General features: G+C 40.6%; 1 protein-coding gene across 1 annotated transcript in view; it reads left to right on the top strand.

Annotated features, from left to right (window-relative positions):
- The window catches only part of MKX (mohawk homeobox), a 45,879-nt gene extending 26,212 nt beyond the window's left edge, over window positions 1–19,667 (top strand). Inside the window, exons 5-6 of the mRNA XM_026084171.1 lie at window positions 19,328–19,361; window positions 19,481–19,667. Of these exons, the coding sequence (XP_025939956.1) occupies window positions 19,328–19,361; window positions 19,481–19,667 (221 nt within the window). The remainder of the gene's footprint in view (window positions 1–19,327; window positions 19,362–19,480) is intronic.
- The last annotated feature ends 7,706 nt before the right edge of the window (window positions 19,668–27,373 follow it).

Here is a 27,373-nt window from a genome sequence, read left to right as displayed (position 1 = left end):
AGTACTTGTTCAGAGATCCAACAGAATTCAGAGAGCGAAGAGGTGCAGAATTGTACCCCTGTTTATCCTAATTCTTTTAAGTTTCAACAAAGTCCTAAGTCATGTTGGGTGCTGTTCTCAGTTAAGAGTGAAGAAAGGACTTAGGTTAGCTGAGTTGTTTTTCTCATCACCGACACCCTGTGGCTGCTGCAAAAAGTTGCGTCTGTCTCGCCATGCCTTGGTGCGGGGACAGCTTGTTACACTGCTCTGCACAGCCGGGACTCCCCCACGAAATAGGGCCTGGTAGCAAAAGTGGAATAACTTGACTCAGGCACTGAACTCCTCCAGCTGTCAATGGGATCCACATGTGTGTGAATGTGATAGTCATTTAGGTCTTTCTGAGACACTTTCCTTCCTTTTAGTACTGACAATGGACTTAAAAGATTCACCTCACTTTTCAGGTAGCTTGTTGCTGGAGTATCAGTTTAGCTCTAGGATGTCAAGAGGAGGCAAAAGTTACAAGAAAGGATGGAGAGGGGAGGGGAAGAGGAAAACTTACAGCCAGGAAATAAATTCAGGTAGGAAAATAAAGAACAGAAGCTTTTAGAAGATGGGAGAGAGAGAGGAGAGAGTGTTAAGAGGAGACAAGGAAAGAGGAAAACAGAGTTGAGGAAAAGGACAAAAAGGGAAGAGTGGTGGAAGGAAGGGAAGAGGCAGAAAAGAGAGGAAGGGATGAAGGCAAAAAGAGAAAAATCCTGGGGAGAGCAGATGTGAAGGAAATGCTAGTAGGAGACTCAAGTGTACCTGGGAAGGGCTGTAGAATAAATTAGAGAAGCATAGGAGATACTAGCACTTTTACAGTTCAAAATGAGAAGTTTGACATTTTTCCCTTCCAACGAGGATGGATATGCTTTCAGGTATTTGGTCACTTTGCTTGGAATGCACCTCTGAATCTAATTACTATGTCTTTAGCATTTTTTTTTCCATGTCACACAGGCTAAGAGCAAATCCACTTCTAGAAAAGACTATGACCTTCGTTAAAATACAATGCAAGTTGCTCACAACTCAGTGAAAAACCTGAACTTAGTCAGAGGCTGGGGAATACTATAGTTTTGTTGCTGGTGGTGGGTTTTTTATGTTTGTGTGGAGTGTGTGTTTATTAATTTCCCAGTTTCCTGGCAGATCTGCGCTCCCTGACTAAGCTGGAAAACAGAAATACAGAAGAGCTTTCACACTTTGGCTTTATCATACCTAAACTGGAGACTTTGGAGAAATCCCACCAAGACCAATTCTGAAAGCCATAGCCTGGGTTTTGGGCTACTGTAAGATGGTTTGGCCAAATGTGGAGGCTTCTCTGACCCAGCATTCCTAAAAGTCTGAACTTCTCCCAGGTCTACTTCTTCTTTCCCTAAACCTTGCAGATTGGATCTCCTGTTTGAAGATACAGCAGTTCATCATCTGTAAGTCACAGGCATAAAATTTGCTTAACCTATTGCACAGTTGGCTGAGGGCAATATGTCTTTGCGCTCCTCTGAGACAAGCACTGGTCAGTAGCATAGAAAGGCGATCACCTGGGATGGACTCATAGTCTGATGTGGCATGGCAAATTATGCATTCCTATGTAGTTCATGATATAGATGAACCTGCAAATATGTGCCGTGCCAGATCAGATTATACATATAAATTTCAAGTTCAACAAAAGGCTTTGTTTCTTTTTCCCCCATCATTTTTTAAAGAAACAGAATTTATCTGGATTTAAAACATGATTGGTGATGACAAGTGGGTGGTTCTGTTTACCCTGCCACATTATATAGTACCACTTTTACTCCTTGTTTGGATGGCAGTCACAAGACCCAGATATCAAGCTGTGAAAGCTATTTTTCTTGCAGCAGCCTTTCTTTTTTTGGCAGGCAGCGGCTTTGGAGATGCCTTGCGTTTTGTCATGTGATTGGGCTGCCGGTCTGTGCTGATTCTTGCTGCCTCGTTTTCCTGGCTTCCACTGGACCTTAACTCTCCTTTGGGTCGCAATAGTTAGCACACTGCTGAAAGAGTGCAGTTTTGCATCACGGTGTAATGAGCTCTTAATACATGGTCTCTGTAAGAAAACAGCCCTTAAAGAAAGAATTCACTGTTTGTTCCACGTGATAGAAATCTGTTTGCTGTACCTCCAGCTGTCCACATCCAGAACACATTCCATTTTTACAGTAATTTTCTTTTTGAATCAAGGCATAATGAGAGGAAATGACTAGTATATAATCATTCCATCTAGAAACATTCAGCTTAGTCTTGTAAACACATAAACTAGATCTTGTAAACAAATGTCTTAATTTTCTTTAAACTGAATGTGTAGATGTCACAGATAGAGAAGCTGGATATGTCAAACCCATATGGTTCCTATTGCATCAGACACTTTCTTAATTTTAGTATTCTAATTGAAAAGATATTTTTGAAAGCTTGCTAGCTTTACAGAGACTAATCTAGCTATCGCTCTATCTGTTTGGTCTAGGTTTTATACTTCCATCTATCACCATACTCTAGAGACATCTTCCATTTTAAATGTACAGCAGTAACAATGTCCCTAATGGACTTGCAATTGCCCTTGATACTTCCCAGTTCATGATATGGATGCTCTTTGTGGGGTAATCAATGTTGGGGAGCTGGAAGGGACTTAGAGGAGAAAGAGCTAGGAGGAGTTATCGGTGAAGGATTGGGATATAATTTATTCCTAACTGTTTGCCTTATTCCTGGATAATTCATAACACAAAGTGCCTGGGCTAAGTAATATCTTTAACTGGACAAAATTTCTATCCACTTTGAGGAAAAGGCAGGCCTGCTTTAAAATACAAACTATTTTCTAAATACTTTATAAGTATTTTATAAATTCATTAAACTACTCTCTGTCTCATATAAGGCAAAATTTTAATTTGGCCTCCAGGAGCATGAGCAATACATACTAATTTTTCCTTCTAAAAATAATAGGCAGAAAAAAATGACATTTACATTTGAAATAGGTGCATTTAAAATAGAAAACACATTTGTATCTTTGGCACTACACCTAGGCTTTCTGCTAGTATGAGCTTTAATGGCAGGTGTATGCTCTGCAGCTAGCTGAGCAATGTACATTTGCTTGCATGTTGTTATGTGGTGGGATGTCTTTTGGAGCTGTGCTGCTCTCTCCAGGAGCACGCTGTTCTCCTTGCACTGCAGACTGTGGGCTCTGGCCTGCCTGAGCAAGTGGGAGATGTGCCATTGACTTGGGTTAGGCACAGTCCTTAATTCTGTATAAATCCACCTTTCCCGACCATACAGACTGTGTAACAAAGAATTACCTTTTCTTTCACCGACACATACAATGTAAAGTCTGTAAAGGTCATAGAGGTCAATTTGTTTATTAAATGGAAATATTTGGGCCCAAAAAATGTTATGAATCATTTTGGTGTTTTACGTTCAGGATGCAGAGTAAATTATTCCAAAAATAGTGGTAGCCAAATGTCACTGGTAGCCAATATCATTCCCTCCAAATGTTTGTGTAATATCTATTTATCTGTGGGCAGATGACTGATCTGTATAATCAGAGGCAGACTTTTGTCAAGTTGAGACTAAGTAAACACAGCTGAACACAAGCAAGTTGGCCTACAAGATTTCTGAGTTTTGCCAGCACTGTTATGACCTTGAAGATGAGCCCTTCTTCAGAGCAATCTGCTTTCAATACAGGAAAAATTTTTGTGTTTCAAATTAACAAGTGTTGATTGAAAATCTGTTCTGTTTAATTTTTTTTTTTTTTTGGTAAAACAAATGAAAAATATGTATTTGCCCAAAGGAGGGTGTCCTTTCTGCTGCTTGGAAATTAGGGCTGTTTCTTAAAAGAATGCACTTTCATGTATCTACGAGAACAAGAACAATAGTTAAAGAACTATAAACTGATCTAAAGCTTCATTGTATAATGAGAGAAAACTTTCTACTGTTTCCTTAAAACATAAATGCTGGTATTTTTGTAAAATGTGATGTGAAAGTAAATGTAGCTTTTAGGGAACAGATTTTTACCACTACATATCTAGATATTATTTTCAACACTCTTGAAAAAGTAGTACTTCCATTTATAAATTCTGTCCTTTTTTCTCAAATTTGCTTACTGAGTAAACATTTTCCACAGATCCTATTTTTTTCTGAAACACAAAAAGAAACCAGTCTGATTTTATTGACAAGACAGTAATACATTTAAAGCTCAGTTTTAATATGCTTATTTGCCACTTCTACATTACCTAGTCATTTGAGTAGAAAACATTTTACTCTCTTGATTTTAAAGGCCACATTGTCTGGAGTCTCAGAGAGGGTTGGGACAGAAGTAAAATGTGAGAAGTCTTGCTCAAAAATTTGTCTTTCAGTAATCTCAGCAAAGGATTCTCAGCCATTGCTGATATCTCTGCTTTGAGGTACTTCTTTGGAAGGGATCTTTTTCTCATTGTAAGTGCTCTGGACAAGCCAGCTTACACAACCAGCCAGCTTTGGACTTCAGGAGGAGATCTTGCTCCACAGCAGCGAGTGAGTGCCCCTCATTGTGGCTGGGGTAATCCATGCCTTACCGCTGAGCCCTGAGTGCCGCCGGCTGGTGCTCTGCAGTGAGCTGCAAAACTTGCCAGAAATCCTTGCGTTCCTTATCCACGGAGCATACTTCCCAATCTACCTCTTTTGGGGCAGCAGTTACCATTTTCAAGTTTCTGACAAACTGTTAGAGGGACAATAGTTCAATGTCAGTAGTGAAGCCTACGCAGTGCCTCCAATTGCACGCCTTGCTACCATGTGTCTTCAGCTTTGCAAGCCAAGCACCACCCTACCAAGTAGTCTTGGATGTTTTTTGAAAGAACAGCAGCAAATGTCTCTTCTTGCTTCAGTTTTTACTTTCTCTATCATTGAACCAAAAGAAAAATGAGAATGCAGGTGGAAAGTAAGAGGAGAAGGATAGAAAAGAAGATGACATGACCGAGAAGCTGTTTCAGGTGAGAATTGCCAGCAGTGGATATTCCTCTACATACCTATACTTCGTACCAAAATGCAGAATTCAGAGAAAAAGGCAGGAAACACTGCTTCCAGCTGAGCACTGCTGCTTTTTAACATTAACCTAGATGTTCTGGAAAAGGCCTTGAAGCCAGAATTTTTAAACACTTTGTTGTTTTCTCTGGGCAGCTCCTTCTTGGGGGCTAAAGGTCCAGACGCAGCATCAGCATACTGCCTCCTATTCTGGGATTTCTGGTTCACCCACTGCCACAAAGGCTAGTGAGACCTGTAAATAAATGACCTTAAAAAAAAAGTCAGATGTCTTCTAAGCACTTGGTGGCATGGAGTGGCCTCTGGGAGTTTGAAGGATGCAGGGCAAGTACTTGGAAAACTTAAACCCCCCAAGCAGGAGCTGCCTTGAATTTTAACAGTTGCACCCCGTGTTAGGGCTGCAAGGGGAAGGGGAGAGCCTTGCTGAGGATGGAGGGGCTCTGGGTGGTCTGCAGCTTTCAGGATACCTTTGAGTAGCCCTCAGGATGCTCCAGCTAAAATGATAGCTGCTTAGGATGTGTTAGCAGGGAATCATTAAGGAGTTTCCAGGGGACAGGACAGAGGATCTCACGGTGTTTCAGACATATGTGTTTCACACTGAGTTGTGGTTTGTGGTATACGCCAGTGCTAGCAGAGTCATGCCTACAGGCGAGGTGAGCCATGTTCTCAGAGGTGCTCTGAGGTGAGGGTTTTGCCTACACTTCATTACTTCATTAATCTGAAATAGAACGGGTTGTGGGGACACTTTGTGTGCCCTCGTGAATCTGTACCTCATGTAGCATTTGCTTTTGGTGCCCAGTCTATTTGCCTGCTCTTATGGAAGGAAGGTGGAAGGAAAGCAGGCGTTGCCTACACACGGCATTTGCTGCATCCGCTTTACAGACCCTTTGTGGGTCTCCATAAACTTCACAAACAGTGGTGAATAGGCTATCAYGCTATTGGAAAGCTTTGGCTCACAGGCAAAAGTGAAAAAAATACCCTTTCAAAAATGGAAGAAAAAACTTTTATTGTTTTAAAAGTGGAAACAGAAGTACTACTAATAATAGCAGTGAGTTAATTAGAGAACATGGGGCATAACATTCACAGAGCTTAAAGCCTTGGCATTGCAGCTGACTGGCTCATGTGACTGTGATGGGTACTTTCGTTGCCTGTCCAAAGGCTCGGAGCCTGGAGTTGGACTGCACTGGTGGGGTCAAAGAATCTCAATTTTTTTTACCATAGTTATTCTCTAAAAGATATGGATATTAATTATGCCGGGGACCATGGCTTCCTATCCCATCGCATTTCTCTGTAGAGGAGGAAATTCGTGATCTTAACTCTTAAAAAGGAGGTGAGCATGCAGGGCTATCTAGACAATTATGTGCCTGCTACGTATGCTGCTTACTCTTAGGAAGGCATCTGAGCAGCTCAGGAAACACATCAGCAAACTAGAGAAGCGTGAGCTACTCTGAAATGGTGTTCATTTGGTTGCTGTTTGAGCAAAAACTCCATGGTGTTTTCCATTTCATCCACAAAAGGAGTAATATTCTATGAATGCATATATTTTACATATTTTTATGCATATATATAGCCAGTTTTCCCAGATGCAAACCATGCTGGGTGACTTTTTTTGATTTATGGTAACAGGAGGAAAGGCTGATTATTTATCCGTGCTGATAAAGCTTCTGAGTTGTTTCTGATCTATAGATTTTTTTTGAATTATTTGTATTTTGCCCAAAGTCATATTTTTAGAAAAATGTCAGTTGATTTAACCATAAATACCATGTGACTTTAAAATAAATATGTGTGTGTGATTTAAGGCTCTGATCTGGCAAATTATTGTGGAAGGAGAGAATTCCCTGATGGAAATCTCCTGACTTCCAGGAAAACTTGAATGAGCAAAACTTTACAAAACTTGTTGTAAAACAAACGTAGTAAATATAACATTATTGCCCTCTGTACCTGTCTTACATATTTTTGAGGCACCCTATCTTTGTGACAACAACCTGGTAATTTTTAAAAAAAGTCTCTTCGCTCTATTCGGGGAAAAATAACGTTATGAGGTGCTGCTTTTGATAATGCTGTCTTTGATCTTGGACCAAGTCCACTATTGTGACTTTGGCTACACTGGTCAAGGTAATTAGCACCTTTCTGGGAGAGATATATTTAATAGCTCTGGATAATACGTTTTTCCCCTATGGTGATAATATATCATGCACCTATAATCTGTTGTATTATTCGTACAAAGGCAGGGATTTCTTTTTATCACTGGCTATTTAAAAGATAAGTGTTATTACTCTCATAATTATTATTACTACTGTTATTACTATTTAGGTGTATTTCTTCCAGATGAGAATTGTTTGGAACGATCCCAGAGAATCAGCACCATCACTCCGAGCAGAGAAACAGCCTTGGCATATTCCATATTCCTCTCGGTTCAGATGCGCTGTCTGAACACAAATCTCTGCCTTGTTTGAAATCTTGTGGCTTAGGGTCCTCTGTAGCTCAGCAATTATATCTTTGAAAACTGTTCTTCCTGGGCCTAATGGCTTATTATATTTTGCATTTTAACAGTGGTTTTCCAGCTTCAGTTCCAATCTCCTGGCGCTGCTCTTCTGATTGATAGTGTAAAGATGATAGGAAAGATGGTGCAGGGGCCAGTGCTGTCTGTGGATCAGGAAAGCATGTTCAGGAAAGGGCCAGAACAGGAGTGGAAGGGCTGAAATGCAGTGCAGGACCCTTATGTAGCTGCTATGTGTTAGAATTGCCAGGCAGTAGTCAGGGCACTCAGAAACTCAGGAAACTTTTAGTACTCTACAGCAAAATCATATTATTATATGAAAAGCTCTTGCAAAGGAGTCCAAGTGTGAACCCACCAAGTCTGTAGGGTCTGAATATGCCTAGTTGCTGTGCTCTCTGTCCTACAGGTAGATGACCAAGATGGAACAGTAATAAAACCCACATCTGTGCAGTGTGATGGAGTGAGTTTTACAGAGCCCCAGTTTAATGCGGTTGTGCTGTACCAAGAACTGGAAGTGTATAGAAAGGTCAGTATGAGCTACTGAGTCCTGTCCCTCCGCAGCTCTCTTTGCTCTAGGATAGGCTTATTAATGTGGCCTAACGCTGCTTTCCAAGGTCAGACAGCGTCTCTGTAGGGCACTGTGCTGTGCCACATGGATACATGATGCCCCATTACACGGTGCACAGCTACTGAAACGTGCCTCATGTCTGAGACCCTGAATGCTAGAAGTCTTGAATTCAATCCCATGTTCTTATCAGTCGACGATGCTTCCCTGCTGTTGAAAGTTGGTTTCTTCAAAATCACTGTCTCCAAAAGCAGCAGTGTGTGTTGAATAACAAACCCCTTCACATTCAGGCTCTTCAGGTTTTGGGAATGGCGCCAACATTCTTGAAGAATGATTTAGTAGCCAATAAACATCTGCAAAGTTTGTAAGACTGTCAGAAACAGTAACATTGAAAGTAAAGATCATATCAGTAGCAATTCCCCTGTTCTGACAAGGCATTCAGTGCAAATATTTGTTCAGTCATCCTTACTCTCGTTCCCGTTATCACAGTTTCACATGTTTTGCCAAAAGAGCAATTCAGTCTCCTTCCACAAAGCTGTTCACTTCCAAGGCCTTTGCAATGTTAAATATTGGCCTACTACTGTTTCAGGACCTCCCACACATACTCTTTCAGAGCGCAGGAACCTCATCTGTCTTGCACAAAGCCTCTGCTATGAAGGGTTCTTATAACTTTCAATTAGCAGGCATCTGCAATGTTAAGGTTTTGCTGCTCCTTGAGGATTCAAGCTCAGCCTGATTGATTTATTACACTGCAACAATCTTCATGATATCCAAGATAGTCCCTGAACTCTTCTAAATATGATTTACCTGCTGAGACATTGAAATTGCACTGCAGTAAGACTCAAACCATTTATAAATGCAAGATAATGCTTGGAGAAGAAGGAGGTGTTTCCACTTCCACAAAATCTCTTGGCAAATGGGTACAACTTCCTGAATAATTCTTCTGGGCACACAATTCTTCTGCTGCAAGAGCCTTCCCCATTTGCCTTTTTGGCTGCGCTGTCTCTCACTTGCTCAGTGGATAGGAAAACAGAGCTGATCTGAAAACACTGCCCTTCTCGAGATACCTCCTAGTTTGCTAGAATCTCTGAGGGCCTGTTTGGAAGGTGTCTGGGAATGTTTCATTTTGGGAAGAAATACTGTAATGGAAATAATAACAATGTGAATTGTGGTGAGTGGGAGAATGAAGACTGCAGTAGCTTCACAAGAAAAAGCAAGGGGAGCAGAACTATAAATCTGACTCAACAAACTCAGTCAAACACTAACCAAATAATTTTTGTGCAATTGGAGGTGAGACTAATCCGCAGGCAACTATCCCCCCTGCAGTCACTCCACAGTGTTACTTTCTACCGTTTATTCTCCAGACTGTCAGAAAATTGTGTGACTACAGCTTTCTCTGTAAGCTCCTGGAATTTCTTAAGATGCTGGAAAAAGGGGTTCACATAATGTTTCTGGTTAGTTGAGAAAAGGGATGCTTTTCTGACATATGTGTACTAAAACAGTTTGAAAGAACCCTTAAAATCCAGCTACTGTCTGCCCTAGGAGCTCATTGCCCCTTCTCTACTCTGCTGGCAAAGCACTAGCGTGAAAACAGCCGAGCATCTCTGAGGACAGAATGATTAATTTCATGTTTCATGATGTGCTGTTCAGTGCTGTTTGATACACACTATCTGGTCCTTCAAAAACTTTAGTACATTTATTTTCATGAGGCATCTGTAGGATTTCACAGATGGGGAAGTGAGGCACCAAACAATTAATATTTAAAGTCATTTTGGCCTAATTTTAGATACCTAAGACCTCATGGACTCTTATAATTTCATGTCTCTTTATACATTCAAAGCACAGCTCTTGCTGTCTTCAGTTGCACGGGTGAGGGCTCAGCACTGCTGAAGATCAGACCTCAGGCTCTTGGGTCAGAGTCGAGAGACTTAGAATCGTACAGTAACCGTCTGCAAAAAGGTTGGTTAAAACAATTTGTCTAGCCCCACACTTAAACCTGTAGCACAATCAGAGATTCCATTAATCATTAATATGACTTACTGGGCAATGTTAAACCAATTGAATATCTTTTATCTTCTTGTATTTCCCTCCTGCAATAACCTTCCAGCTGCTGTGACATTAAGCTGAGGTTCGGCAGGGAACAGTATCACCAAACAGTCTGGCTTCATCACTAGAGCAGGTCAGGGCATGTTCAGGGCAGCTAGTGGCCCACAGAAAGTCTCATGTGTGCTTGTGTTGCTGTATTTCACAGTATGTTTAGTGAGAGTGTAAACTTAGTCTGCTTAGGCATTCTTATTTTTATGCACACATAATATATATGCAGATACAGATGAACATGTCTGTATTTCTCTATACAAATATGTAGAAAAAATTTCAAATGTAGGTYCTTTGATTTGTAGGATCCTTTGTGCAACAGTTATCTGGGGTTACCATAATGCTCTTTTGTATCCTACAACTGGTTTCACAGCCCTTTGGCTGGTGAACCCTTATATGTGCTTATACACTTCTTTAAGTGCTACTTTAATTCTTTTTGCCTGTGATCGCATAGATAGCAATAACTTTGGGACATAACTTAGGTACCAGTTTTCTAGTATTTGGATGTATGTATTATGCACATTCCCGTATCCCATGCAGCGGACATTTTTGAAGCAGCTATGTTTAAAAAGATCATATTCCATTTGTCAGTCTCTGCTTTATCTCATACGCAAGCAAAAGAAACAGTGAATTTCTTCTCCCTTTCAGACTTACCCATACTTTACTCTGTGCTGCTGGATAAACACACCCTGGAAATCAGTTCTGGCATTAATGTGGAAGTTCCTCCACTGGCCTGAAAATACAGTACCTTGTAATTCAAATTGCCTTTGTACCATGTACGCCGTGTCTAAGCCTGCTTTGGCAATACCAAGGACAGGAGAGGGGCTGGGTCCTGGCACGTGGTGGCAAGCAGGGCCACGGGAACTGCGTGGTACATTTTGGTGAATTCAGCAGGATATTCTGAAAATATCCCGTGTGCGTGCATTTATATCATAATGTTATACTGCATATGTAGGGTCTGCTCCCAAACCCACAGCCAACTAGCATAACAAAATCAGATTTTACTGCTGTAGTGTCAGCCTGGGGTTGAAATATGGCTTTGAAACCCTCCCTTTCACCCCACATTTTTAATGAAAAACAATCCGGTTGGAGTGTAATAGTGCTTACCCTGGCTGCGTTTGACTTTAGCTTTTTACTTTTAAAGCCTTATTTTAGGCTTTAAGACCTCCCAGTTAAACTTTTCAGATCCAAAGTGAAAGTCTGAATGTGCCTGCTTGCACAACAGCGAGATTCCTGGGTGGGAAAGGGATATTTTTTTAATTAAAAATAAAGAAAACTAATATATCAATACATTTTCTCCTTTCCTACTCCTTACTCTCCTTTTTCCTCATGCATTTTCATTTGCTGTTTTCTCATTTCCTTTTTTTTAACATCTCCTTTACCTTTCCTTTAGTTCTTTTTTTTCTTCTTCTTCTGCTCTTTTATTTCTTTTTTCAGCCTTCCCCTTCCCTGCTGCCTTACTTAGTTTACATTGTAACCCATAATGGTTCGCAATAGGAGGGCTAACTGGTTCATCCTTCCAGTCAGTACAGGATGTGCTATAAATTGCTTTCCAGATAATACCAAAAATGAAGCCCAGGTCAGATATTTGTTTATCCATTATAAAATCCATATGGGAGACTATCACCAAGGCATCTGACAACCTTACACAATTAATTACATACCAACTCAATGAGGAAAGATTTGATTTCAGTTAGCTTTGCAGCAAACTTAAAAGAACATAATACCATATAACCGTCAGTTCGTTAACAACTCGCCTCCAACACTACACAGCCCCAACTCCCATTATAAGCTCTACTAAAGCCTGGCTAGAAAAACAAGTCTCACACCATGCCCTGAATCTCACCAGAGAGAACACACTGTCACTGATCATAGGAAATTTAAAGCCAGCTATGACAGCCAGAACAATGAAGTGATTTACGCAAGGTTTGTATCTAGTTTGCTAACTAATAAATTCTGCATGCAGGTGCATAGCCCAAGACGGTGAGGCCGTTTGCACCGTGCCTACTATTATGTAGTGCTTTCAGTGCACTTATTAATACAAATGTGAATATAGACCTGCATACTCAATTCTATTTTATAGTTTATAAAATACACCTATCCCAGTCTCTGTGGGCATGTACACTCATTTTATAAAAAACACATGTATTAAAATGTAACTAGATGCCTGCTTGCACTTCAGCAGGCTCCAGACTGCACAGGAAAGAAAGGTCTTCTAATTCCCAAGTATTCAGGAAAAAAACTTGAGTTACACCAGTTCCTCACAGTAAAGCTCCTATCTGTTGCTCTGGTGCAGGAAGCAAATTTCAAAGCAAAGATTTCCCTGAGAAGGCTTGGTCTGAGGTGTGGTGGCAAGGGGAGATTTGTGAGGCAGGCAAGACAACCTATGGGTCTTAACAGGAGAGGTCGAACCAGAGCTAGAGTTGTTCCTGGAAAAAAACTGCTGGAAGAAAAGGGAAAAATATTCCCTGTAACTATCACTGTGAACACGTTGTCATTGTGCAGTTTGCCTGTCTGAAAGGACAAAACAGCTGATGACAGGAAGAGGTTGTCACCCAGAAAGACCAGATCAGTCTTTATACTCAGTCAGTGTGAAGCTGGGTAAGTAAAGTAATGGGGTTGTGGAGGTGACTTCATCACAAGCTGCTCCATAATCTCCTCCTGGAGGAAAAAGAGAGCAGTAGTAAATGAAAACATTGATGAAAAGGAGTTTTCTTTAAAGCCTGGGCCTAGAGCTCATTCCTGCAAGAGTTTCTGACAGCTTTCCTCCCTCCACCCAATAAAAGGACATTGTAATAAATCTTTGTTGGTAGAAATCAAGTGCCCCCGTGAGATTAGACCAGCTGCGATGGGCTTTGTGCTCACTCACAGATCATGGCCTGATACTGCCTTGCTGTTTCAGTACCTGCAGATTGCCTGTAACTCAGAGGGGCCTTTCTTCCCTCTACCCAAGGACTCTACTGCGCGGGTGCTGCCAGCTCGGACCGGGCAGCTGGATGCCTATCTGCCCACAGAGTGGGTGGGGAGGGCAGGACAGGCAGCACTTCTACTCCTCAGCCGCTGCCGCTCACGGTTCCGCATCCGAAAGGCATCTGCTGGCAGCTCGAGCCTGCATTAACACCAGGCTGCGTCCCAGCGGGACCAAGGTCTTGCCACCATGGTTGGTGAGGTTGCTGGGCCTGGTGGAGGTAGCCAGGCTGCACAAAGCCCCCGTGCAGGCTGGGGCGACTTTGTGGGGAGAAACATTGAACCGAATCCACACGGAGGTAGACTGAGGTCTCCTGGATGTTGCGTTTAGGAAATGCTGTTTCTGTACGAGACTGTAGTTTGGAGTCCAGTCAGGAGGGAGCTTTCCTGTTTGTGCTTCTCTGTAATTCATCTTCAAGAGTCTATTCAATTCATCTTTAAGAGTCTCTGTGCCTGCTGCTGGATTGGAAGAGTCCTGTATATGTCTAGAAAGCTTTTGGTAGCGTCATTCGTTGCCTGAATGGTATCAGTGTTCAGAAACTCATTTGTCTGTTAACATCAGGCTCAAAATGGGAGCACCCTCAGTGTAAGCATGGGAAGGCCAGCTCCTGCCTCCTCCAGTTCAAGCTAGAGGAACCGAGGTTTACTGTGTTTGGGTTTTTCAGAAGGTCCTATGGTTTTTACACCAAGATTAAATGACGTTTCTCGTAAGAGGAAGAGGCCTGGCCTGGCATTCTGGGTTACAATTTCCCATCCCTTGTGCTGCTGAATAGCTTGTACTAAGCCACTTTCTCACTCCAGATGTGGGTGAAAGTTAGTGATGTTGTATGATGTTTACTTTGGGATCCTTCAGGAGGAAAGGAGCTGTATCAGTGTAAAAGAGTACAATAATATTAACTCCAGTTAACCCAGTTCTGTTCTTGGAGAAACAGAAATCTGAAAGTCATATGTGCCCTGAATTTGTGGTTTGGAAAATACTAGACAGTTAAGATGTGAGTGTGTGTGTGYGACCTACAGAAATACTTCATCTCACCACTAATTTACTCACACATGTAAACTTCATTTTTCATTCAGCTGCTTCTGATTATTTCCTGTTCCTCCCTCTTTTTCCTCCTCTTGCTTGTTTTGAAAATGCTGGTCAACACATGTTAAACCAGAGTCTCCAAAACCAACAAAAGAAAGTTCAGGAGAGGCAAAAAGAGAAACAGCTGAATAACATTGCCAATTTTAAAATGAAGATAAGTTATACAGGACCTTTTATTGAATCAACAAATATTTTATAGTATTCACCATTTGGGGCCAGCAGTTCTTTTTCCCTCCCTTTTGAGCAAGAACAAAAGGTGTGTAATTCATAAGGAATCTGTACGTGCTTAAGTAGCTTCAAGAAATCTTACAGTCATGTGGGACTGACCTACTGTGTCTTGATTTCCATGTCCTTTTTTTCCCACTACATAATATTATGTACCTTTTTCTCTCTGTCTTGTTCTCTCATTCACATGTTCTTTCCCTTGTTGGTTTCAAGCCATATTTGCTTTGTCTACATTAACTGATAGCACAAAGCAGGATTTTAAGCCAGCTGTTGTGGTTCTGCTTAGACTGTATTAACACTGAGTGGGGGAGAAATGTGGATGAGAAATTGGTTCTATATAAGGGGTCAGCTATTCCTTTGCTGTTACCTGCAGAGACTCCAGGTGAAGTCAGTTCATCATCACACACATTTGGTGTTCTTAGATCAAAATTCTTAAATCGAAAGGCTAAAATGTAGCTCTAATCAGCATTATTTAGAACATCCCTGAAGTCCTTCAGGTACATAAAAGTGATGGGTCTGAATTGTTCTGAAATATGTGAGTGTGCTGCAAGAACCATGCAGCCGGAGGGCTTCTGTGTTGTTAGCTGGAGTAGATGTACATGCTACTGTGTATTTAGAAGATATATATTTTCCTGTAAACTATTAATATACTATTTTGACGAAAAAAGTCAAGTGTAATGGCAACGTACTAGAGGAAAGTGATATTACTGTCCAGTTTGTAGAAAGTTTGTCTGCTTCTCTTCCATACCCTAGGATTTATTTTCTTTGGGTGGGCATTTTACCTGATTGCAGTAAAACAAAAGAAAAGGTTTTAAATATAGGAGAAACCCTGTAACAGTCTGCTCGTAAATGCATTTGAAATGGATGTATTGCCTTCACATGTTGTCTTTGGACTTCTGTGACTCATTTCCATCTCTGCTAAAATGGGACTACTGGTTACCTTGCAAGAGAGCTGTCAGGATCAACCAGTGAATATTTATGAAGAAATTTCATGGTGAAAAAAAAAATGTGCTACATATATTATTAATAATTATGTGAGTCCTGAAAAATACCATACTGTATCACAAAGCTCGTRTTGTCCAGTGACTACACTCTTGGCACTGTGTGCCACAGTAAGCTGTATACTGAAAACTCGTACTAATGGAAAGGTATACAGGATTCCATCGGTAAGTGATTTATAGTTACTTCCTATTATAAACAAGAGGGAACAAATATCCAACCTAGCTGGTTTCTTTGGGTGGGTGGTGAGACCAGAATGAGACATTCCTGGCCAGGCAAAAGCTGATTCTCTGGATGTTTGCAATTGGATGCAGAATGAAGAACAAGAAGGGGAGGCATGAATGACAATCCTTAATTATAAATAATTATGTTTGCATTTTCAGAGTGCTTAAAACTTTCCAGTTGTAGAGCAAGTGACCACCTTCTTAAGGGGTTTCTGAGCTTGTAACAAAAAGATGTTCCTGATATTTAATATTAAATAGACTTAAACAGGATCTCAATATATTTTGAAAACTTACCAACATCCTTCTCCCAGTAAGTGCATTGCTTTCTGAGACATAACAGAGCACCTTCATCACTACTTAATAGATTTGGTTCTGAATTAATAAATATGCTATTGAGCACTACTGTGATTTGTTTAGGAAAGTTATTTGTGCTGGCCAATATTATGCAGTTGATAAACTTGAGTATAAGCCCTAGTCTATAAAAGTCTTGGGGACAGCATGGAATATAATAAGACCATCACTGTCTTTCTCTAGAGTCACATTACACACTGGTATTGAACTAAGCGTGACGTGCATACCAGAGAAGAGCCAGGGACTTCTACACTGAAGTCTATAGAGGCTGAAAGTCATGTGACAGCCTGTCTCGATCCGAGCAGAGAGAGGACCACACTTCTTCAGAAGAGACCAAAAGTGGCTGCCCCCCGATGTTTATGTAGATTAAAGATAACCTCCAAGATGAAGCTTGGAGAGGGTAGCTATGGCACATCCTTGGTACCTTGTATAAAGTGGTGCCTCTCATGTAGTCAGAGAGGGGCCATGAGAAAAGTGGTGGGTGTGCTTGTCTGCACTTGTTCTGGGGTGAATCCCTAGCTGAGGTGAGTCAGTGGGATTCAGTATGGTGCATCCTTTTTCCATGCCTTTATTTGCCATTTCCAGTGATGTTACACAGGCCTGATGCCATTTCCCTCATTGCCTCAGAGAAGAAATTTAGGAACACATTGTGCAATGGTCAAGAAACCTATCCCTTTCCATACTGGGAATATTGTTCTTGGGTTATGTTCATGCAGCAGTCTTAACAGCATGCTGCTTTTACAATTAAAATATACAGTGCAATTGTTGTGCAGCTATGTCAAATTTCAAAAGCTGTAATTACCAAAAGCTTTAATTAGTGTTCAGGGCAAAGCAGGTAGATTATGAAAGGTGAAGGATAAGAAAAATGTTGTGCAAGATTCAGCTCTTTTTTTTTTTAACTGTATAAAATTTTTTCATCTAGATTCCCTTTCTTGTCAGTGAAGAGACAGCCTGCAGTTCATCCCAGGCTGAGACAGGCAGCTAAGGCCAAAGTTACACTACCAGTTTTATCTCCAACGAGCAGGGAGGCCTAATTCTCCCCACATCCTGCTCACAGCATTTCCACATGGATGATATTGCTGCCAAAAGGGAAACAGTGGGAGGAGGTGGCCATGGAAGAGGGCTACCCTGTCTGGTTTTGCAGCAGCACTTAGGGAACTTGGACTGTGTTAGATAGGTGGGCTGGAACCACTTCTTACAGGACCTTTTTGTTGTTTGTGAATGAATGGACAACTAGTCTAGATAAACACATGACTTTTAGATGGCAGGTTAATGGCAAGTGAGATGAACCCTGCTTCTAGTTCTCCTTTTGGAGTTGGATCAAGCTGACTTGACCTGAAAGATGTCAAGGAAGGCCAGGGAGCGTGGGACATGCTTATGTCCCCTTGAAGGCAAAGGGTCTGGAGACCCACATTCCCTGCAAAACTGGATTGTTTGTTTGTGTCTCTTGATGAGGTTATTCCCATCCAAAAATGGTGAAAATACTTATTTCCTTCACTAGGGTCTGTAAAACATTGAGTTCAAAGAGCTGTGAGCTGCTTAGGTGCTATGGCAGTGCAAATTAAGATATGCTGTCACAGATTTGGTGTAGCAGAAAAGGATTTTTGGCAAGAAAAAGGGGGCCTGTGCTTTGAAATGATGGATTTTCAGACTTTGTTGTACTAACACTCTTTAACACCAATTATTAGCAAAGAGCTTTGCAAATTATCGATAATGGTTTTATTGTAGCCCACTTTCAAGTTTCTTTGAAATGAATTACTTGTTTAAAAAACATAAAATTTGAATGAAATAAAAATGTATTTTCTTTTTAAAATTAAAATTGTGTGATTCTCTGCTCCTGAATTTTATTTTTTTAACTCTGCAACTGCTTTTATATGCCCTGGGCAAGCCACTTTCCTTTAGAGCTGGCTAAACACCACTAAAAAATATTTGCAAATACTCCTTCAAATAAACGCTTGAATTGGAATGCATGTCACCATTCACACCTACTTTCCTCAGAAGTTTATACAAGCAATTTTTTTGTTCATAGGAAATATTTTCCAACAGCAGAAGAAACTGACAGATGCATGAGAGATGTGTATTTATATCCAGGTTTGCTCTGGCAGTGACATGCTCTATTACTTGCCATTTCCATTTCTATACCTACTGACCTATTAAATCCTAACCCTCCTCTTTGAAATTGTCACTGTTGAAAAATAAATGAAGCAAGGCTAAATAACAATGTGTAGCCAAATACTGCATGAAGTATATCTCTCCTGATCAAATGTTGGTAAGGTTGATTTCCAGTTGGGAATCCAGTTTCATAAAGAGGTGCATGGCTTTACTAGATTTATGCTTTTTACATCTTTGTTGCCATTAGTGTTCATGCTGTAGCTGTTTGTTTTGTTTGACTCATTCTTCCTGGGTATTGCCTTTAAGCATCAGCATCTAGTTCCTCTATAATGCACGTCTCTGTCAGGATAGCAGGCGCGCTGCATAAAGCTTATACATTTCCGCCTGGTAAATATTTCTGGCTTCTCTGCGATGTGAGGGCTTACATGAATGAACAAATGTGACTCTTGATGGGAAAGTGTAGATTATGCCCATGATGCAATTTAATCTTGGAAGGCTGTTAACCACGTGTGCTTGTTACTTTGGAAATATGTATCCTTCTCAGCTTGTGCTTGTGAGCGAGTTGCAGCCTGGGCAAGGGACACATTAAAAACCACACACATGATGGCTGCGTATGGGCAAACGGTCTATTTTTAGTGCATACAAGAGTGCATTCACTGAAGGGCAATAAATCTGATTTTTATTTTTAGTTTTTGTAATTCCTTATGTCCTCGGGATTTATGTAGTGAACAATCAGCTCCATTGCCCTGCAAAATGTAGGTAAACCTCCAAGACCAGCTTCATTCTCGCTATTACCGAGATAAGCAAAATACTTTTTTCCAAACCGGCCTGGTACAGGATGCTCTGGGCAGTATTCAGCACTGACAGTGGCATGTTCTGCCCCACCAGTGCCTATTGCTGAAACATGCTATCACAGGAACTTCCCCACAACTGAAACTTCCCCACGGTGATTTTTTGGACGTGTGCCTTGCTCAAAGCTCAGTGTTGATTTCTCCACACAGAGACTGTTGAGTAAATCTGACCCTTTATAGGTGTCTAAACAAGGATTTTATTTAGAAATCTAGTCTCAATTTTGGAATTAATCTTGGGTTATTTTTCCATATGCCAATTCCATGAATTTGCTTGTTTTAAAAACTATTAAAAGAAAATAGACATTTAAAATGTTTTCTTTCTGTTTTCAGAAACTCTTGAGAATGGACCAAATAAGTGTGAAAGGTGAGTAAGGGGCTTTACAGTTTTTCAAAATATTTATTTTTTTAGTTTGTCCTGACATCACATAGCTACTGTAGCTATGTAAGCTGTACATGTAAATATTTGTTATTGCTTGAATCTAGCGCAGCTAACAGAAAAGGAACCAGCAAAGATGAAACATACTGGAAGGAGATCAACGCAGCTATGGCCCTAACGAACCTTGCCCAAGGAAAGGATAAACTGCAGGGAACTACCAGCTGCATCATTCAAAAATCATCACATATATCAGAAGTAAAGACTGTTAAAGTGCCATTAGTTCAGCAGTTTTAAGAGATGGGTCCTTTTTCTTCTTCCCGTCAAACGGACATTTTCCTCACAGGATTGGTTTTCGGTAAAATCAGATTCACAGATATGAGGCAAATGTGGAAAATAGGCCCCTTTTTACAGTACGGTCAGTTAAAAAAAAAACATTCCTTCAGACTCAGATGTTTTCATTGTGTTAAATGAAATGTTCGATTGCTTCTATAAAAGGCATGTAAATTATAAAAAACCTGTTTTTATCAAAACATTAACTTATTTTATGTTAATCAAAGTGCGCATAAGATGTTTGCATTGCTATTACAGTAAGTGCCTTGCTTTCAAGAAATAAGCTATAACGTGGGCGTAGTACAACACTATTATGCCTCAAAATGATAATGCCATAATGCTTAACCTTTGTATATTATTCCAAGTGGGCTTAAGCAGCCTAGGGCTAAACACATTACTGCTGGAGGCCCTGGAGAATTGTGCTTATTTGACTTGTACAAATTGAGTCTTAATGGAATTGTTACATCATTCTCTCTCTCTTTTTTAACCAGTGTTATAAAAATTGTACAGTATGTTTTGTCAAACTGACAAAGAGGTTGTTATGCATGTTTCTCACCTGTATATGCAGTATATTAAAATACCAAAATCATTCCTTTGAAAAGTGCAATACTCTAGAACACACAAATTTAGGAAATATGTTGACTGTTCAGATTATTTTGAACTTATACATATGCTCCCAGACATGTTGCCCATTATAGATTTCTAGTTGAGAAGGTTCAAGCCAGACTATCTGTAAATTCAAGCTGAATTTCTATCCTTTTAAGGCTTTGCTAGTGACTTATTGAAGTTTTGATGTAAGTATAAGTAAACAAAACCAATTTCTTCTTGTACAAAACTAAATCTATAGTGCAGTTTATTATTTGCAATGGAGCTCAAAAAGTTTCCATGATACAAATTGTATTACTTTAATGTGTTTTAAATGGTTTTATTTTGTATCATCTACTGTGTAATTGAGGACAGTTGATTGACAATTCAGATTTCAATGAAAAAAAGCTGTAATAAAATATCAAAGCCCAAACTAGTTTCTAGTATGGGATATGAAACATTGAAAAATCTCAGCATCCAATTTAGGAGGGTTTTAAGTAGATACTAAGCCATGTATTAAATGTCATGTCTCTAAACTTGACGGCTATTGAGTGTAATAACTAGCGCAAAATGAGGTTTGTTTTTTAAGGGGATTTTTTTGGTGTACAAGTTATTCCTAAATCGTATAACAATATTCTAATGAGGTTTACAGTGCTTGAATAAACAGTAGCAAAGCCAAATATGATTTATACTGAATCAGTTACAGAAAACTGGAAAAGAGCTGATTGTTGCTAGGATTTGAATTTTTTCTTGTGGGTATCCTGTCAGGTTTTTTTCCTACTTACCCCTCTCCTCTTTCCTCCTTTTGGTGAGCCATCAATGAACAAGATATGACTTTAGTCCTGCCCCCATTGAATTTAATGGCAAAACTACCACTTCAATGGAAGCAGGATTGTGCTAATGATGCAACTAACTTGCAAATATAGGCTGTTCCAGTTGCACTAAAATAGTCAAGATACATTGCAAATATCAGCCTTGGTGTGACTTCTTAGGAAACTTCTTGATGTAACATAACATGTTGTTGGGTTTATTTAGTGTACGATGAAAATGATTTGATATGAAAATATTTTGTACATATATATTTTTACTTTGTTTTCTAAATTGCTGATTTGCATTGACTTAAAGTGCCAAGCAAGAAATGTGTGTCATGACTGTATGAACAGTTGAAGTATATGTTTTACTGACTTGCATCATTATGTGTCTAGGATTCCATGACTATAATTTTTGATACTTTACTGGATTTTGACATAATAATGTGAGTTTATAACTAATAGCAGAGAGTTAATACTTCACTTTTGTTCATACTATTATAAGTTATTCTGGTATTAAATATTTTGTGACAATAAATTGATGGTTTTGTCAAACTTTTCTGTTAGATATATTCACAGTGTTTTTTTGTCTGTGTAAATGACAATATTTGCCATGTGAAAAAGATACTTTTGATGACTTCTCTGCAGTAAAATTGGAGAAGACAAGCCATTGTATAAACAACTTGTTCATGATTCTTTTTTTAAATGATCAAAGCACAAAGGATAATCTGTAAAACACATCAAGTAGGTTTAAAATTTAAGAAATACGTGGCATAATTTCTTGTTACCATTTCCTTTAATTTATTTTTTTTTCTACTGCTGCTTTAGAGTTTTCCAAAACACAAATTCTAATGAATTATGTGTGTGTCTTTTTTAAATAACAAAAATCATGATCAGTGCTGAGCCAACAGCTAATGAAGACTCAATAATTATTTATGATATAGGAAAAACAAACATTATTACTATTGCTCTTCTTTGTTTCAACATATGTAACCATTTTAGTAAAATAAATAACTGCAAACAACATTTTGCTGGTTTGAATTAAATATTCATTTATCTGTCATTTGCATTTCTGGTTTCCTGTAATATTCTGGTTTATTCTGCAATCAGGTACAAGCACATGGTAAGCGAAGAGAAAACAGGATTGGTAGTCTTTTGATTAATACACCTCTTGGTGCAAAGTTATGTGAAGTAATTTAGCACATTCCTGATAAAAATGGCTGTTTAGCAAGTTTAGTCTAATGACTGCTAATTGTAATAACATGGTATGATGGTTATAAATCCTCCACATTGGAGGAATGCATAAGGAATCATAAGTAGTTGCCTTCCTGAGTCRTTGGAGAAGGTGCATGTGCTTGGAAAGATGTCAGTCATTTAGGGGTCTTCTTTGTTTACAGGCTACTTTTGTCTACGGTACCATGTATGGATGTACTGGGAGGTCCAGGCTTTGGAGCCGTGATGGAGAAGGAGCTACAATCAGCCCATCTAGAATTTGAATATTCACAGTAGTGAGAGCCCAGTGCAACTGGTCCCCTAACTTCTGTGCATCAACAAAGTGCCTCCAGTTGCATGGGAAGGATGATGACTAAGGTTTTGGTGGGCAATTGGCACTTTGAGGTTTTATGTTCTGCTTATCTGTGACGTGTATAGAGCTGTAATGTCTGTCCAATGTGATATTCAATTGCTATGTGAGGTCCTGAAAGGAAATTCACAGCCTGACTTTTGCTGTTGGGGATGTGTAGAAACACCTACATCTTAATGATGTTGGGCTTCTTGGTGCCTACTTTGTGCCTGAATCTGACACGAAGGAACCAACTCATTCTTCTGCCACCCATTCTGTCTCCTACAGTTTGCAAGAGCTGAGCGCTCCCAACCTCCTAAAAAGCACTGAGAGGAAAGGGGAGGTCCGATTTTGGCCATGTTGCTTAGTAGTTAGAATATTCAGGACAACAGTTTCATCTTCCAGCATCCGGGGAACTCTTCTACCTCCCCACTTTGCCTTAGTGAGGGAAAATTTGCGCGAGGAATCACTCAGAGCCCTGGTCAGGGCTGCCCAGGTAGCCTGCCAGTGGTGTACACCGTACCCTACCTGCCATGGGAGCACTGCCAAGCAGCAGGGGCTGCAGGCAGCCCAAGTTCAAGGCCTTCTTCAGGAATCCTTCCAGAGGCTTTCCAGTTCACACTGACGGCCTCCGTTTCTTATGCTTTTGAGGAGCCCTGGGCCATGTTTCCCTGCGCCACCTCCAAGTGCCAGATGAGACAGCTGCACGTGGATAGAGCCCTCTGTGTGGGATGGAAGATAAACGTCTGCCTGGCTGTCCAGCCTGTCAAAGCTGCAACACGCCTGTGCAGTGCTGACACCTTCATTTGATCACACAGACCTCTCTCTTCCTTCTTCTCTCTTTCTCCTGTAAGTCAGGCCTTACCAGGGCTGTGCACAGATGGCAAACTTTGCAAGTCTTATTCTCAAGTACTACGTTCAAGAGAGCAATGAGGACCTCAGAGTAGGATCCCTGTACTGCCAGGAGAGCGAAGCAGTTGCAACAATAAAGCTTGCCACTGCTGCTTGGGATGAATACTGTTCTAGATGCCCATTTGCTGTGTGGCAAAGCTAAGGTTGCAGCTGTCTTTCAGCACGGCAGACTTTCACACATACCAACTTTTTTTTGCTGTGAACTCTCAGGTTCTGAAATGAAGCCTTCAGCTCATATTGCCCTTCCATTCAATCCTTATGATACATGAGCACACTTTTTAAACCATGGCCTATTTTTTGCAGGAAAATGGAGCCTGGGCTCTGCGTGAACTGAGGACACCAGACCCTCCATACATATGATACTATTCAGTACTTTGGAAGCAGCTCTGAAGTCTTGTAGGAACTAATTCAGCGGTCACAGTAACAACTTTAAGCGTGGCAGACCCCAGTTTTAGTCCTATTTCACCATGAACAACCTGTGAGACTCTTGGAGAATGATGAAGAACCTCAAAGGGATCTAAGCTCCTAACCTAAAAAATTCAAGCATTTCTGAATGTCTGAGGACTTAGGCATGTTTCCATGGCCGAGTGCAGACAGTTGCATGCCTGGTGTGAGCCAGCTGGACAGAAACCTGTTCTAGTTCAGAAACTGAGTAACCACCTTTGTATGGCACCAAGCCTGATCTGCTACACCAAGCAGAACATGGATTGGACTCAGCATGGTGCAAATATGTCTGTGCAGTTTTTGGAACATTGCTTGTTCCGTGCCTGCACTTGCCCACAGCAACGTCCTCATAATTTCTCCGCGCTTTGGTTCATCATTGCTAAGAGGCCAATAATATTGCCTTGTATTACTGAGCTGCTGCTGTGTGTAGAAGGGCACTGGAGGCTGGAAGGTGCTCTAGGGAAATACATACCTAGAATAGTTAGCTAGGGAAGGAAAATGAGATAAAGTACAGCCCAAAGGTCTGAATTACCTCAGAGTGCTGTTTTGACACACTGCAAGAGAGGCAATAGGAATCCAGGCTGGATGCGAGCTCAGGTTGCAAAAGCTGGTTTGTCAGCATTTGGGTGTGCTCGGTCCGCATTAGCACCAGTGGCAGAATTGAGACCCAGACCTGTGGCTTTCACAGTGCTGGGTTGCTGAGCCAGTGTTTAGGTTCGGGCCCCATCTTGAATCTCCTCTTGTTTAACAAGGAGGGAGGGGGTTGGCTAAAATAAAAGTATGTTGTGGGAAAAAAAAAAAAAAAAGAAGTGGAAAAGAGACATGAATGCCTAATGCAACAGAAAAAAAAAAAAAAAATCCCAAACCTCCTTAATGTTGCTGTTATGTCAGGTTGGGTTATTGGCAGTGGAAGTGGTTATTGGCAGTGGAAGTTAGACCTGGCTTGAGGCTAATATAACTCGCGCACCTGACTTTTAAAAAGGAGCTGAGATCTGGTTTCCTTATGGATGGGCTTTTTTTCATTTGTGCTATTGGTCCCTTCTTCAGATTTCTTTACTTCTCTTTCAGCCTGTTTTGGACATGCTTCTCCTTCTATCTTCCTGCCTGAAAAGTCTCCTATTACATGCAGATAGCAATGAGATCCTTCATGCCAAAGCTCATTCTGCTGTCTAGCTTTGTTGTTTCTAGGGCCACATAAGTGAAGGATATATGATCTAGCAAGCTAGTGTTCAGTGACAAAGTCTGATATCTCCCTTCTCCCAGCCCATGGACAGTCAACACACAAAGTCTCAGGAGCGTACAATAGAGGCTCTTCAACCAACAAGTTCCACCATCTATCACTTTGCTCCTAACTACTACTGCCTTTGGCTATCTTAACTCCCAAAAGGACTGTCAATTTAACCATAACTACCTAAGAACTGCCAAGTCTCATTTTATAAGCTGCTGTTGAGAGTTTAGCTATTTAAGGCTGATTTTAAACAATTTTTATTGGTACTTCGTGGCATGTGCCTGATTTACAGTGCTGTAAATAACCACAAATTAGGGACATTTCTTTCTTTTACGGTAAAGGCACATTATCTTGAGGGTAAGAAAGATAGTTTCCTGATGAAAAACTGGAGTCCTGGCCCCATTCTGCTCTGACAAGTCTCGTCCAGGATCCAGTCCATGGGCAGGGGCTGGTGCTCTCCCTGGAGATGCTCTAAGCACCAGGGAGTGCTGGGAGGTGGTAGGATGTCCCTCATTGCTCCCCCTGCTGATATGAGGCTCTGAAAGTAGGAGAGGGTGATGCTATTTGGTGAGGTAACTGGGGGAGAGGAGTGGGAGTTTGATCTCAGTTGAACAGGGCTGAGTGCCCTCAGTTTGGTGCACTTGAAGAAATGTTGGTATCTGATGTTACCATAATTGAAGACTGAATATGTAGCATGGGATCCACCTTCTCCAAGAGGGCCGTGTCTGAAGTGAAGAACCTCAGGCACTGGTATCGCACAAATTACTTCTCATGTGCATAAATGTATTCCCTTCTCACTTGAGCTGGGCACAGCTTTCATAGCTAAAATCCCAGTCAGGGAGAGAGAGGAAGAGAGACATCTCCAGATGCCTTAATCCCATGCACCATTTCCAGCTCTCCATTGACAACTGCAGGAGAATAAACTACTAACTGAGACCAGATGCCCCACTTTGACATGGCTAGAGTCGGGGAGACAAACCACACCCTTAGAAAATAAGAGAGTTCAGTCCCACATGATGCTGAGACCTGGTGGGCTCAGTCCAGAATTGCCTACCTGCCTTTGCAACATCAGCTGAGGAGCGCACTGAAGCTTTTGAAAAACTTCATCCTAGAAAGGTGGAATCTCTCCTTCCAGTTGACATATATAGTTGAAATAGGCCTCTTGTAGGCCTCCAAGACTTCATGGATGTTGTGGAGATGTAGAAGTTCAGGTATAAGAAAAGATGTTTCATGTAGGAGCATCCCTGTGAGTTGGGTATGTTCAATGAAGCTGTTTGATCTTCCTCATATTAACTGCCATGAGGACAAGAATGTTCATTGTAAGGGATTTCATGCTCATTTTTTAAGGAGTCATCAGCCAGACCTGAAAATTGTGAGACTGCGCTTCTGACATTCAGAAGAAATTTAGAAATCAGGCAGCACAAGACAGCCCTGCCCTGTGCCGGCATGGCAGGAGAGGACAGCAGACCCATAGACACCCTGTCATGGGATTCAGCCTTGCACAGCACCGTTGGGCATCTCCTTCAACTTTACATTTCCCATTCATGTTTGTTGAGTTCACATACAGAGGAAAACTGAGCCAGCCTTCTGTTCATGGGAAGGAATGAAGAGGAGAGGCCTAACTGAAATGGATGCCTAAATGCTTTAGGCAACAGTTAAAATCTTTAGAGATCTTGTGAAATGGCCACAAAATATGTAACTATCCAGCAGCACCCAATGTAGTCATGAAAAGTGGTCAGCAACTTTTCAGCTAAACCTTTGCAAATTAAATGCTAGGTCAGCAAAAGGGAAACGTTTTGTAGAACTGGACAACTGCTTTATTTTATTTTATTTTATTTTTACTGACTTTTTTTAAATGTTCTTTCAGCTTTTCATATTTATTTGTTTATAGATTTATACTTTCCATCTCATTTGGAAATCAGAAAACTTTGACATCTCAAAAATTTTCATGGAATGGATTTCTCCATGGATGGAAGAATATATTCCCCAGAAGAACTTTTAATGCTCAGTGTTTTGAAAATCAGAACAGTTTTACATGCTAATCTGTAGATGTAAGAGTCTAAATGTAGGTAACTAGTTTTTAAAGTACTAGTTTTTGTGCTTAACAGTTTCATCAAGGAGAATGTTGCTT

This window comes from Apteryx rowi, unplaced genomic scaffold (genome assembly GCF_003343035.1).
Source record: "Apteryx rowi isolate R43461 unplaced genomic scaffold, aptRow1 scaffold_628, whole genome shotgun sequence".
Lineage (NCBI taxonomy): Eukaryota > Metazoa > Chordata > Aves > Apterygiformes > Apterygidae > Apteryx > Apteryx rowi.
The sequence above is the reverse complement of the archived record's forward strand: the minus strand, read 5'-3'. Positions and strand labels throughout refer to the sequence as shown.